Source organism: Xiphophorus hellerii, chromosome 19, assembly GCF_003331165.1.
Source record: "Xiphophorus hellerii strain 12219 chromosome 19, Xiphophorus_hellerii-4.1, whole genome shotgun sequence".
Lineage (NCBI taxonomy): Eukaryota > Metazoa > Chordata > Actinopteri > Cyprinodontiformes > Poeciliidae > Xiphophorus > Xiphophorus hellerii.
Genome location: NC_045690.1, coordinates 10140453 through 10153385, shown reverse-complemented (window position 1 = coordinate 10153385; position 12933 = coordinate 10140453). Strand labels below are relative to the sequence as shown.

At 39.0% G+C, this 12933-nt stretch overlaps 1 protein-coding gene across 2 annotated transcripts in view; it reads right to left on the bottom strand.

The window, feature by feature from the left end:
* Positions 1–12933, bottom strand: part of LOC116708992 (AT-rich interactive domain-containing protein 1B-like) — a 194655-nt gene that overhangs the window by 119490 nt on the left and 62232 nt on the right. For both annotated transcript variants that reach the window (XM_032547194.1, XM_032547195.1), the window contains exon 4: positions 9123–9227. In XM_032547194.1, coding sequence (XP_032403085.1) covers positions 9123–9227 — 105 coding nt within the window. The remainder of the gene's footprint in view (positions 1–9122; positions 9228–12933) is intronic.

Sequence of the window (12933 nt, the reverse complement as noted above, 5' to 3'; positions counted from 1 at the left end):
ATATGATATTAGGGCAAGATGCTTCTGAGAGATTACAATACACTCTCCGTACTCCTCTCTCATTTATTCTCCACATCTCTTACAATTATCTTTTACACTATCTTCCACCTCTGCATTGTTCCTGCCCTTCTTAAATATTGCCCTTCTCTCTGTATTTCTTCCGTTCTTTCTCTCCAACCCCCCCCAACTAAGAAGAAGCAATTTGCAGCAGCAATCCGTCGCTAATTCTCACTCAGTGTTCATGAAAAATGTATAGCAGCCCGACTGTAGGGAGATGCAGATTGGCGCTAGGTCCTCAGCAAGTGCCTGCCTCTGCATTAATGGAACATTATACTCACTTTCTGTCTATCTGTCTATCTATCTATCTATCTATCTATCTATCTATCTATCTATCTATCTATCTATCTATCTATCTATCTATCTATCTATCTGGCCATCCATCTTCATGGTTGCAAAAAGATCTGACAAAAGAAAATTAGAATTCAGTGGAGTATTAGCAGCTTAAACAACCCAAGCACCGCTATCTGCAATCTAAACAACTCTGCCTGAGAATGTGACACCCCGGTGTGTGCCAGGGTGTGTTTTTTGAGTGTGCGTTTGCCTGCAAGCGTGATGTACATCTAACTAAGCCTTCTCAAAGATGATAAAAAGAAAAGAAACTTTATCTTAATCTTTTAAAGGTCCAAAATGAAGCTCGAGTCCAGCTGCGAGACGGGTTGTGGGGGTGCGTGCGTGTGTGTGTGTATGCTTATTTTGTTTTGCACAACCTCATAGAAGCATCCGTGGGTGCGTTGGGATGTGTTTAAAGTGCACATTTCTTATGAGAGTAGATTAAAGCCAGCACTGTAACGCCATCAGGACTAGTCACAGTGTGTATCATGCATAATAAACCTCCCAAGGAGTTTACACACACACACGCATACATCCTGTCGCCATAGCAACAGCAGTGATGCTGCTGCTCTTAACTTCAAAGGCAGATGTAATTTCAGCCTCCCATCAGCCAGAGGGAGCCATAGTGAAGGCTGATCATTCCTCTGGTGGCTCCTTCTGTACCACCTCCATTGTATTCCTGAGCTGACTAACGCTCCATCGCCTGTCGGCTGGGATTCAGGGCATGCAAGTCTAGACATTAAAGTAAACCAAGACATGTGAATGAGAAGTGATGAAAGAGCAGATAATGAGTAAATAGAATAAAGAAAGCATTTATTTTCTTAGTTGTTGTTAATAAAGTATACAAATGGATACACCAAATTACACTTTAATGAAATCTGAAATAATTTTATGAGAGTGTTTAATCAAAACAAATTGATTTTCAATAAAACCATTTTATTTTTAGAGCAACACTACTGAACACCCAAATAAGGCACAAAATCTGTCATTTACTTATTTTATACATGCAGCACCTTCTTTCACATATTGTAGACTTTCCTTCAATGCGTTCCTGAAAACATTAAACCACATATACTGATGTTCAGTATCTCCTCCTCTGCTCTCCACATATCAACACATTGCCAGATTACAGATGCATTAAATTCCAGATTGCGTAGAAACCCTGTCATTTTCATTTACAACATCTTAATTTCACAAGGCACTGTTCACACTGCCCATTATTGTGCTGCAGATTAGTGGTGTGTGTGTGCAGCTGTGATGATGGGATCCTCCACCAAAGAGCCGTGGCTGCATCTCTGTCCTCTTCTGTCCTGATTTTGAACCAGTCTTGCAAATAAGCTTTGACAAAAGACACGACCCATGGACGAGGAACTGATGGCCAAAGAGAGGGAACGTTTCTCTCCTTGTAGGGTCAGTCTCTGCTTGCCTTCCTCCTCCTCCCTCCTTATCTCGCCCCGGTGTCTCTCCTCCTCCGTACCACAGCTCAGTGGAGAGACGCCGGAGGAGTCAGATCGCTGTTTTCTTAACCAAGTTCATTCTTCTCCATTTCCTATTCACTCTGAAATCATCCCGCCTGACATACTGGGATTGTACGCATGTGTAAGCACGAGGAAGCGTGTAAGAAAAATACTAGGACAAACACGGACAGGTTTACTATTTGCACTTTTACTCTGCTGTGCTGGGCTTCAGCCTGTCAAGGGTGGTTGGTTATTAACATGGCCAGTTCTGCAGCTGCACATTCTCCCTCCCTCCCACATCTCTGTAACCTCTGCTGCTCAGCCTTGTGTTACCAGTTTGCTTTAACAACCAACACTGGTCAGCAGAGTTCCTGGCGGGAAGAACAGCGTGTAGCCGTCAAATTTTGCCAACTAAAATTCCTGCAGGCAAAAGAAGAAGAAAAGTGATTCCTATTAAAAAAGCTCCATCTCCTCCGCAGGGGATAAGGGTAGAGTGTCAGCTGCTGAAGTGTGCTGGTAGGGAGTCAATGTCCTGCTAAAGGAAACTTTGGCAGCTCAAATGGTTGCCAGGGTAAGAGTTAAAACTTTAATATTACTGATTTTCTCTGTTTGATTCTCATGTTAAATAGGCTATATCGATCAGGGTTTCTACACATTTCCACATGTACTGTCCTCAGTCCTTTATGTTCATTTGAAAGTATAATACAGTTCATTGTGAATTGAACTGCATTATAAATAGTTATAGTAACTATTTATATTTTGGGTTTTAAATATGAAGAACAAGTTGAATTTAAGGACACAAGGAAGGAAAGAAGGGAAGAAAAACACAGGAAAACAGACATTTGGACAATTGGATAGGGAATGACATTTGAAATACTACTATTTTTCTACACTCTTTTTAATACAGAAATTAAATTACAGATTTTTCTAGAAAGCCTAGAAGTTTGATGATGTCCCTGTGGGAGGAATTATTAAGCTCTTGTAAAAATAACCCCTGTTCCAGCTGCTCAGATAAACAACACACATGTACATGAAACTGTCTGCACACAGTAAATGATTCATAAGGACCACATGAAAACAGGTCTGCCATACAAGTTGTGAAATATTCTGTCTGCATTATACATGAAGACAGAGTCCTCTGACCTGCCATGTCATGATATCTGAGTCTGCGGTGAACCAGGGCAGAGGTGAAAAGACAGATTATGTGTGTGAGCCGCAGTACATTAATGTGGAAATGTCTTCAATTTCTCAAAATGTACCTCCGGACTCCAATTCGGCAGTGGATTTACAGGTTTTCCATTAAGCGTTGATCTTCATTTTCCCTTGTTTTATGTATTTTTTATGGTAAACTCAAAAGAAGTGATGTTGAATTTTCATACAAATACAGGATAAAGGATGTGAGAAATTTTAAAAAATGAACTCAAATAGTTAAATTTCTTGATTAATATAGTAAATCAAGAAAGATGAGACTCAGAGTTTAGTACAGTAAAAATCAACAGGTGGATTTTGTCTTCTCTTGTGGAGTACTTTAAGTAATTTCTCCAATTATAAAATGACACTAATTCAAACATATTACATCTTCAGGTTAAAAGGTAGTGGGGCCATGGAAATCCCTCTACCTCAGAGTGTGAAACCAGCTTCAGATCAGCTGTCCTATTCTCAGAGAAGTTATGGCAGAATTGGCAGGGACCTGCTGTGGCCTTTGGTGCATGCTCTCTGTTCTAAGAATAGGCATCAGGGATCCCCGAAAAAGCTCATCTTTAAGATTGCCAGACTCCTTCCAATCACATAGCCACAACTAATAATAATTTATTAAGCGTAAAAACATACAAAGAACATACAAAAATAAAAGCGTACAAAATATTGGCATCTCTGTCGCTTTTTCTGCAAACTCCAATGTGACTGAGTCTAACCCTGCTGCATGACATTACTCTACGCTGCCTGCTGGCCCTGTCTGCCATCCTAGGGACTCTAAAATAAAACTCAGCAGTGGGAAGAGGCGAGTTGAGCACATAGTGTATAGGCAGACTGACTGACATGGTCTGACAGAGCACACACACACACCCCCACACACACACAATGTGTGAAAGCGCTCACAGAGGACAGAATGTGCATCAAAGTAAAGGCTGAATGGCTGCTAAGATAACAGTGTGTGTGTGGTTGTGGTGAAAGAGAAGGGAGGGCTGCAAGCTTCTCCAGCTGTGCCCTGTCAATCTTTTATGACCTCACACTCATAGAAACAGAGGAGGCTAAGGTGGACAGGCGTGAAGGAAGAGACACAGATTATGTTTCTGAATTTTTTCCTTTTGTCTGATGGAAAATAAGTCAAGGAGGGGTAAATGAGCTCTGGAAGACATACAAGAAGGTTTTGTCACTGTGCGTGCATGCGGGTGTGTGTGCATAACAGTGTGAATAACACACCACTGCTGAAACCCCACAGACTGAATTCAACATCCCTCACCCTGAACAAGTGACAAAAAGATAACCACGTTTCACTTCAGCGCTTCACGCCCTTCCTCTTCCCCCCTTGCTCCCTGCTTCTTCACCTCACTCTCCCACCCCCAGCTCTCACTCTGTCTTTCCACATGGCTGGCCATCCTCTCCCATGTCCCAGAGGATGGGAAGCTGTGCAGCAGCTTGGCAGGCTGTCAGGGGAGCGCAGGAGAGCTGGGAACATACAGTGACTGGAACAGGAGTGAGACGGAGAGCTGGGGTGGGGATTGTGGGTCTGAAACCCTGTGTCCTCACCTCACTGAAGCACAGGAAGAAGCAGTTTGGCCCAGAAGCATGAAGGGATAGTTTGGGATTTTTTTAAAACAAAGGTTCCTATGCAGTGTTAAAAAGCTTGGAGAAGTAGTCTCTATCATTGTACAGGTCTGGATAATTATACATAAGACGTACCAAATCAGGAATCGGCATTCAGTCTGTAATTGTTTATTCCAATAGACAAGTTTAAGAGTTAAGGATTTGAATTAGAGCCTGAAGGAATTCCTGTTATAATAAAAAACGAAATAAGTTTCATGTTTGTGTTGCTTCTTTATCAGGGGAACCAATAGCTACCATTGAAGCAGATTGAACATAAAGATTTTGTACAGTAACATTAAAAATGGTGAAAAGACAGCACAAAAAATCTGAAATTATAAAATTCATCAACCAGAAAAATTTGAATAAAATATGCAGTCATTATCCTCATTCACAGTAATATCACAAGTTTTTTTCTTACTAATATTGTGCAGATGGGTCATTGACATATTATTGTGTATGAATAAATAATTCCCTTCTTAAATAATTGAATCTGTTTACAACATATGTAATTATATTCTAGTTTTACTCCATCCCAATAATTGTTTTATGTTTTGGCAGCACCAACCTCAATAATGTCAGGTGGTAAAACCATCCAAGTAAATGAGTACACTATGATGACTAATAAAAACTGAGCTTTAAGGTTAATGAACTCAAAGTAAAATATTTTTCAATTTATATGTCATTACACAACAGACCAGAGGAACAAAAACATGAAGCTTTCATTTTGAAGCTAAAAAGGATGATGCATCACCTAATGAAAATCAACTGACCTTTATAGTCAAGTGAAAAGTGTTATTGCTCACTCTGTTACAGCTCATGCTGTTTGTTGGTTGGTACACTTTCCATGTTAAGAATTAAAATTATCCTTAATTTTATTTAAATGTTTTATTCTATTTAAAAGTAATGCATGCAAAAGTTGGAAAAGTGTGTATAATTTGAAATTAGTTACAATAGTGGGGTGTTGTTTTGATAAATATTTGGTTCACCATATTATTGTTTTTCCAGAGATTTAAAAAAAAAGAAAAACATTAAAACAGTGTTTTAAATATTACAACTGAAGAATTTTTAAAATACATTGCAGAAATACAGAAATACATTGTTCCAAAATTTTATTAAATTCTTTGTGATAGACCCACTCCTAACTTTTTTAAAAATAATAATGACCTACAAATAGTAAACCCAATGTGTACAAAATGTACATGCACTTGTAATTTACTTAACAAATATATCACACTACTAAATTATTTTTACCCCGTATTTAGTTGCCTATTTTGTTTTGTATAAAATCACCACTCAAGGGGCGAATGTGTAATTCCCTCTACCTTATTTTAGAGATTTCTGGGGCTTTGTAAGAAGCTTTGTATCTGAACACAGCTTGAAGCAAGACTGTTTAAATTGATTACAAATTATAAGATATTAAACAGAGAAGATAGGTTTCTGTGGAAGTTTCAGTTTCAGTTTTTGGTCCCTCTCAAATTAGTCTGCATATAAACTTTTAACTGGGATTCGCTTAAAGAAAAATCCAGAATTATCCCTGTAAGACAACAGATACAAAGGAATGATGTGGAGAAAGCATGGTGTAGAGAGAGAAAAAAAAAGGTTGGATCTTTCACCCACATACAAATAATCACTCGCAAACACAGCTGGAAATAACAAGGCAGCAGACGGCAGGGCAGCCGGTGCCAATCACGCGCTCCAGCTCCAACATAATGCCAGCAAACCAACATGTTACCTTTATTGACCAGCAATTGCACACATCCTGGGGAAATCAGAGCAATTTTGAAAATGGCACCACTCAGCCGAGAAAAGCATGATTCCATCAAGTCCCTGTGCAATCTAAGCCGCGATTTCTGATGTATGGCATGAAAGAAAAGCAATCAAATAAGAGTCTTTCCAAAGTTATGACCTTTGACTGGGGAAACTAAATCAAATTTGTAATGATTCCCACACAAAATCAAAGCAGAAGTGCTGACAACAGGTTAGCAGTTTAGGGAGGGGAATGAATGAAATTTTACAGGCAAGTTTAAACATCTGTTTGTTTGTTTTTCTCTCCAATGTTGATCTTTTCTTTTTAGCACCTATCTGATTTCACAACTGTCTTAAAAAAAGTCAGAAAGACCAGAGACATTGTCACCAGCAACACATCTGAAGACCTCATATGGCTTGACCTCAGGCCAGGTCAGCACAAAGTGGGCCTGAGCTAACAGTGGGCTTCTTACGTGACATGTCTGGGCTGAATAAGTACAGCCCATCAAACCCAAGCCAAGTTGCATCAGCTCTATAGTTCTTCTCTGTGTTTCAAATTGGTGTAAGCATAATCAGTTTCAAAATGAACAACACATCTAAGACCAATAGAGAAAACGATTTTACTGGCAGTTGTCCTGCATCAAATTAATGTAGACAATTAATAAAGGTTATTATTTAACCAGCAGTGCATCCCATCTGAGTCTACCCTTTAAGACAACAGATTTTAGACAGTTTACTCTAGATATGGGCAACATATGTTAGTTCTAACAACATATGTTAGAACTAACAAATGTTAGTTCATAATTAGAGACTGAATAGCTTAATCATATCGAGAGTGAGAATCAAAAATAAATCAAAATAACACCATTCAGCTATCATGAGCTAAAGATATATGCGCTTTAAAGTAATTAGTATACTAAGTGAACTGATTTTAGATCAAAAAAGCTCCCAATACATAATTGTGCAGTGATGTATATCCAAAAAATTACATTTCAAAAGATATAAGAGACATCATGACTCTGAGTCGTGTAAGTTACTGAAGCCTTTTTTCCCTTTGGTCTATCTTCAAAAATCCCGCCAGATCACACGACAGACTCATCCCAAAACAAAAACATGACTCTTCACCGACCCGCTCTCCCTCGCTCCTGGCAGAGAGAGAGAGAAACGGGAGGGGGGAGAGGGAGAAGTGGGGAAAAGGATGACAGCAGCTTTAGATCTGACATCAAAAGCAGACGAAAGAGTGGGAAAGGGAGAGAGAGAGAGATAGAGGGAGAAAAAAGCGGTTACATCTCCACCGTGACAGCTTGCTAGAAGAGCCTCGCAAAATGCGGAGCAATTTCTCTCTCCTGCTCTCCATCACCATCTATCTATCCCCCCCTCCATCTCTCTGTGTGTCTCTCATCAAAACTTGCTGCCGATTAGGATCTCTGCAAGCCACGTGCTTCGGGATGAGATGTGAAAACACACAGAGAACCCAAAGGGGTAAAACGCCGGGATTAAAGTGGTGAGGGAATAACGGGGTGATAGTGGCACCGGTTCAAATAGATCGGCCCCCGCGACTGCTGTGGCTCCTCAGCTTGTTCTTGTTCTCTCTCGCTCCGGATTCACACATTGATATATCAAGGCCGTTTCTCATTATAGCATCAGGAGGCGAAAGAGCTTTCATGGAGCTGCTTTAGAGGGGGAGATGGGAGGTGGGAGAGCGGGTAAAAGAGTGTGGGAGAAATTGAATGAAAGAAAAAAGAAGAAACACCAAGATGAAGCCAAATGACACACTATTAGTGCGTTAGGAAGGCAGAAGAGAAGAAAGTATGTCTCACTACCAGTTTGGAATCCCTCGACAAATGACAGATAAGTCAGCACTGATTTGAAACAAAGAAAAGTCAACCGTCAATGTCTATCGAGACGACCAGCGTGCACAGATTTTAGACGAACCGGTATGAAGAGAAATTTACAGCCTAATTGGAGTTTGCACACTTAATTTACTTTTTTCTTGCAGTTTATTCCTCCACTCCTGGGGCTTCTCCAAAGTATCTGGTAAATTAAACTGCACGCACCTCAAGCAGTGCCAATATTTGCGACCATTTGCAAATGTCTATTTGTTGGGAGAGAAATGATGGCGTAAAAAAGCAATTAGTGGAGCCAAAAAAAAGCCAGAGCAACCCTCATACTTCAGATCAAGCTGGTCACACCATTTCTTCTCAATTACTCCTCCAGTCAAGCTGCTCAACGATTTTTTGAAAAAACTCAGCCAAACATTAAGAGGTTGGCGCATGTGGGTTCGAGTGTGCTCAGAAAGAATGTCTTCGCTTGGTGCATATGCTTGTCTGTGCATGTGGGTGTGTGGGCGTGCGTGTGTGTCTGTGTCTATGAGAGTGAATGTATGCTGTTGGGCCGTGGCGAGATAAAAAGTGTCCTTTTTGCCTTTGGCATGAACACCAGTCAAAACACAGACGTAAGCTCTGACATGAGCAGTCAAATCCCCTGAGATGTCAGACAAAGAAGCGGGTCACAAGGTGAGCAGAGGATTCTGATTAGACAAAGGAGCTTTAAGCCAACATTGCAGAGTCAGATGGTAATATATTACATATTGTAGAAAGAAAAAAAGTCCTTATCTCTTTTTGTAGTTTCAAAACGTGAAGTGTATTTATATCATCGGAAAATTCCTGTAGTGCGGTGTACATTTGAAACAACAGTGCTTTTTGGGATGGTACAACAACTCACCGGCAGACTGGAAGGACGGTCCTGGGCGACTCCGTCCTCATTGCTGGTCTTCCCAGAATTCGACTGAGCAGGTCCTCTCATGCTGTAGCTTTCCTGCTGAGTCTCCTAACATGACAGACAAAAAGAAGACACATTAAAAAGAACATAAAATACTTTTGCAGTTATATTTGCACACATAAAGTTTCCTTTTGATTCTGTTTAATGCTCTATTGAGACAGAAATATAAAATAGCAAAAACATCTCTGATATATTGTTCTGCCGTTTCTGTTCTGCAAATAAAAAAAAACTGAGACTGAATGTGCTGCAAAATCTCTTAAAATTTTGGGTATTTTTCAGAGATGAACTGAAACATCAGCAAGTTTATTTTTAAATTATAGCTTTAGAAAAGTCAATCATCTAATTTGAGTACATTTATTCAGTGGCACAAAAAAAGAAATAAAATAAAATAACAAATCCTATCAAAACAAAGTTTTTATCCAGATCACTGGTGTCAATTGTTCAGGTCCCAGATTACTTGTGCAAAATAAATGTAACCGAATCATTTAGTCAGTTAAACTTAACTTTTCTACAACAAGAGTTTGTTGGAACTTTTGTAAGTAATTCATGGCTGGTTCCCTGAGCATCAGTATCCCAACACAGGTCTTTTTCTCTTAAAAAGAGGAACATGTTACAAAAGTATGGCAGATATTTTACATGTTTTTTTTTCAAACATGTAACATTTCAGGATGTTTACCAAGCATTTCCTTTCATACCAAAAATCAGTGACTTCATAAATACAGCTTGTCAACACCACAAGCTGCTAATAAGGCAGGATCATCATAACTGTGTTAAAGTGCTGAAGGGATAGAATAAACTGTTAGACATTCTTAGATTTACAAGGCTGTAACAGACTGACATTCCTGGCTAGATGGAGTCAAAACGCAAACGGCACACTCTGTATGAAGGAATACACAGAAACCTCACACAGAAACCTCATTTGAACGCACACCGATCAGCACATCACGCCAACCAATTCATTTCAACCAAATCCAGCCTAACCACCCACTAATCCTCCAAACATGCACACTCACATACAAACCCACATCAAGACATGCACTCAGTCCCATTGTTCAATCCAAGTCATTTTCTTTCCCTCTGTAATCACAAGCCTATCTAGTGTAAACCAATTTTCTCTGCATTGTCGGAGGTGTTGCCCTCTCTCGCTCCCTCCGTCTGAGTCTCTCCCTCCTTCTCTCTGCCTCTTTTCATTCACCATGAAGGTCGTTCCTCCATCATGTAAAGTGTCGGCAGCACAATGGCAACTTGTTAAAGAGCTCTGAGTGGAGGGATTAGTGATAACTGATCAGCGAGTCGCGGCGAGAGATCACACACAGCCGTTCACGCACACAAACAAATACAACACGCGCGAGCACACACATAAAACCATGTGTTTATGTGAAACACACACAACTCAAAATCCATCTCTCCCCTCCAGTTTGATTTCTTATCCATGGTGTGATTATTCTGTAGTAGGTGGGCAATATTTCTGTCAGCAAGGTGATATCATTTTATAGCAGGAGATAATCCTTCACAGCAGGAGATGTATCATGTGAAAACCGGTCTATTATTAACTGTAAAGTCATTTTAGCTTCAGGATGAGTATGAATGATGAATGAATGATCTGGACCTTTTAAAGAGTTCATTTCATTCTCTTATGCAAACCTTTACAAACTCATTTAATAGCTACTAATAATAGTAAAGAGCATTCATCCAATTATTACTTGTAATTAAGTCAAAGTGTCCGTGAAATTAAATCCTATACGTGTGCGTTTTTATACATGCTTGTGGCTGTCCTTACTATCTCAGAGTGTAAATTCAAAATATTGTGTTCGCAAATTATTTTTAAATTCCTAAAAATAATCATAAAAAACTCGGAATGTTTTCTCGTTATCTTTGAGGTGGACAGACATTCTGCATTCACTGATATAAAATAGTGAAAGAGGCTTATTCAGGTCAGGGCAGGTAACCAGGCAGGTCTTTTAGCAGGAGGTGGCATCATTTGCACTCAGGTTTGTTCAGTAAAATAAAGGGAACTGGAGTCTGGCTACACAGAACCTCTCCTGCATATAAAATATAAACATTTTCAACCATCATTAAAAGATATCAAATGGCGTTTTGCATTTTTGTCGTGAATATGGAAAATAATGGCGACCATAAATGACTGAAAACTACAGTAACTTCAAATACTGTTGAGTTAATATCATGATTTGATTTTATCAGGTGAAATACAGCCATTATGAGCCATCACTGAAATCTAAATTTAAAGGAAATGTAGGATTGTTTGTGTTTGACACATTTTTTATTACTAGACGGAACAAAACATAATCCAGAGAGCTACAAACCTCATATTTTAAGATTTCTAAAGGTTATGGTAGCCATTTTTGGACCTATGCACTATTTTCACTTGGTGAACTGTCATCTTCAAAATAAAGTAGAAATGACACACGTGTATTGATAATTGTTTTATTCGTCTAACAATTTGATGATGGTCTGATAATTGCTTGATTAAATTTGAAATCTATTTGAATAAAAGTTCCTTATTTCAAATAGTAAACTCAAGTTATAGTTTCAAATAGAACTGTATAAAAATGTCCCTAAATGCAATATCTGCCTGAACTGAGTACACATTTTTCCATAAGTATAGTAACAGCTTTTTATTTCAATAAAAAGTACACCTGGGTCAATGATTCAGTGCTTAGTTTTTTCAGGGACCGAGTCACAGATGAACTGAATAATGCCATAAACAAAAAAGAAAAAGATGACAGCTTTCCTGTTTCTTTCCCATAGAAGAACATAGAGGTCAGTGATGCTAAACTTATCTTAGCATTTTCCTTGGCTGGGTCAAACACAGAGCAACTGCTGCCATTACCATTAATTCAATTCTCATTTAAATTCATTGAAGGTATGCATGGGTCAGTGCTTCAGTGTTAAGTTGTGTTTTTTTTCTTTGTAGAAACATTACAGAGCTATTGGTGCCATCAAATTTCTGCATTCAATCCATTTTAATTTCCCAAAAAGCACTCCTGGCTTAGGGTTTCCTTGGCAGAGCCACAGAAAGAGCTTTTGCTGTGATCAACTTTGTGCATGTTCTTCATTTTTCTTTCTCACAGAAAGTACATCTGGCCTGCTGTGTCAGTATTTAGCTGTGTTTCTATTCTTAAAGAAAGCATTGGCAGAGTTTTGCTTTAATCAGCTACACAAACTGTTTGTATTTTATGTCTTTCCTAAAAAAAATATGGGCCTTCCGCAGTGTTTTGGTCTTAAGTTATGTTTCTTTCCTCAACAAAATTTTTTATTAGTTTTGACACACTTTTTTTTCCCCCTTTCTATGGAAAGTATACTTGACTCAGTGCAATATTTTAGTTGTATCTCCTTCCCGGAAAAAGCAACTGATGGTTCAAGATGCCATGTTTTGCTCAGTCTGCTCATACTTTCCCAAAGCAGGTACTCCTGGTTACGGCTTTTAGTTACTTCCCTTTGAAGCCACTTGAAGATGTTGATGCCATTGATTTCTTGGACTCACATTGTTTTGTTTTTTTTCCCTTTGTTTTTTGTGTCTGCTTACTCTGCACTCATCTCTCAAATAGTCTGGGCACCACCAGAGGTTTCTTCTTCTTTTTTTTCTTTAAATGAGTTCTGTTCCAACCCCGTCACTGCATGTTTGTTCGGAAAGAAGGATTGCTGCAAAATCATTGATTTACAATCGTCTAGGCTTCTTTCAATAACTTTTAACCATTTGTTATTAAATGTTTAACTGAACTCTATTGTTCAG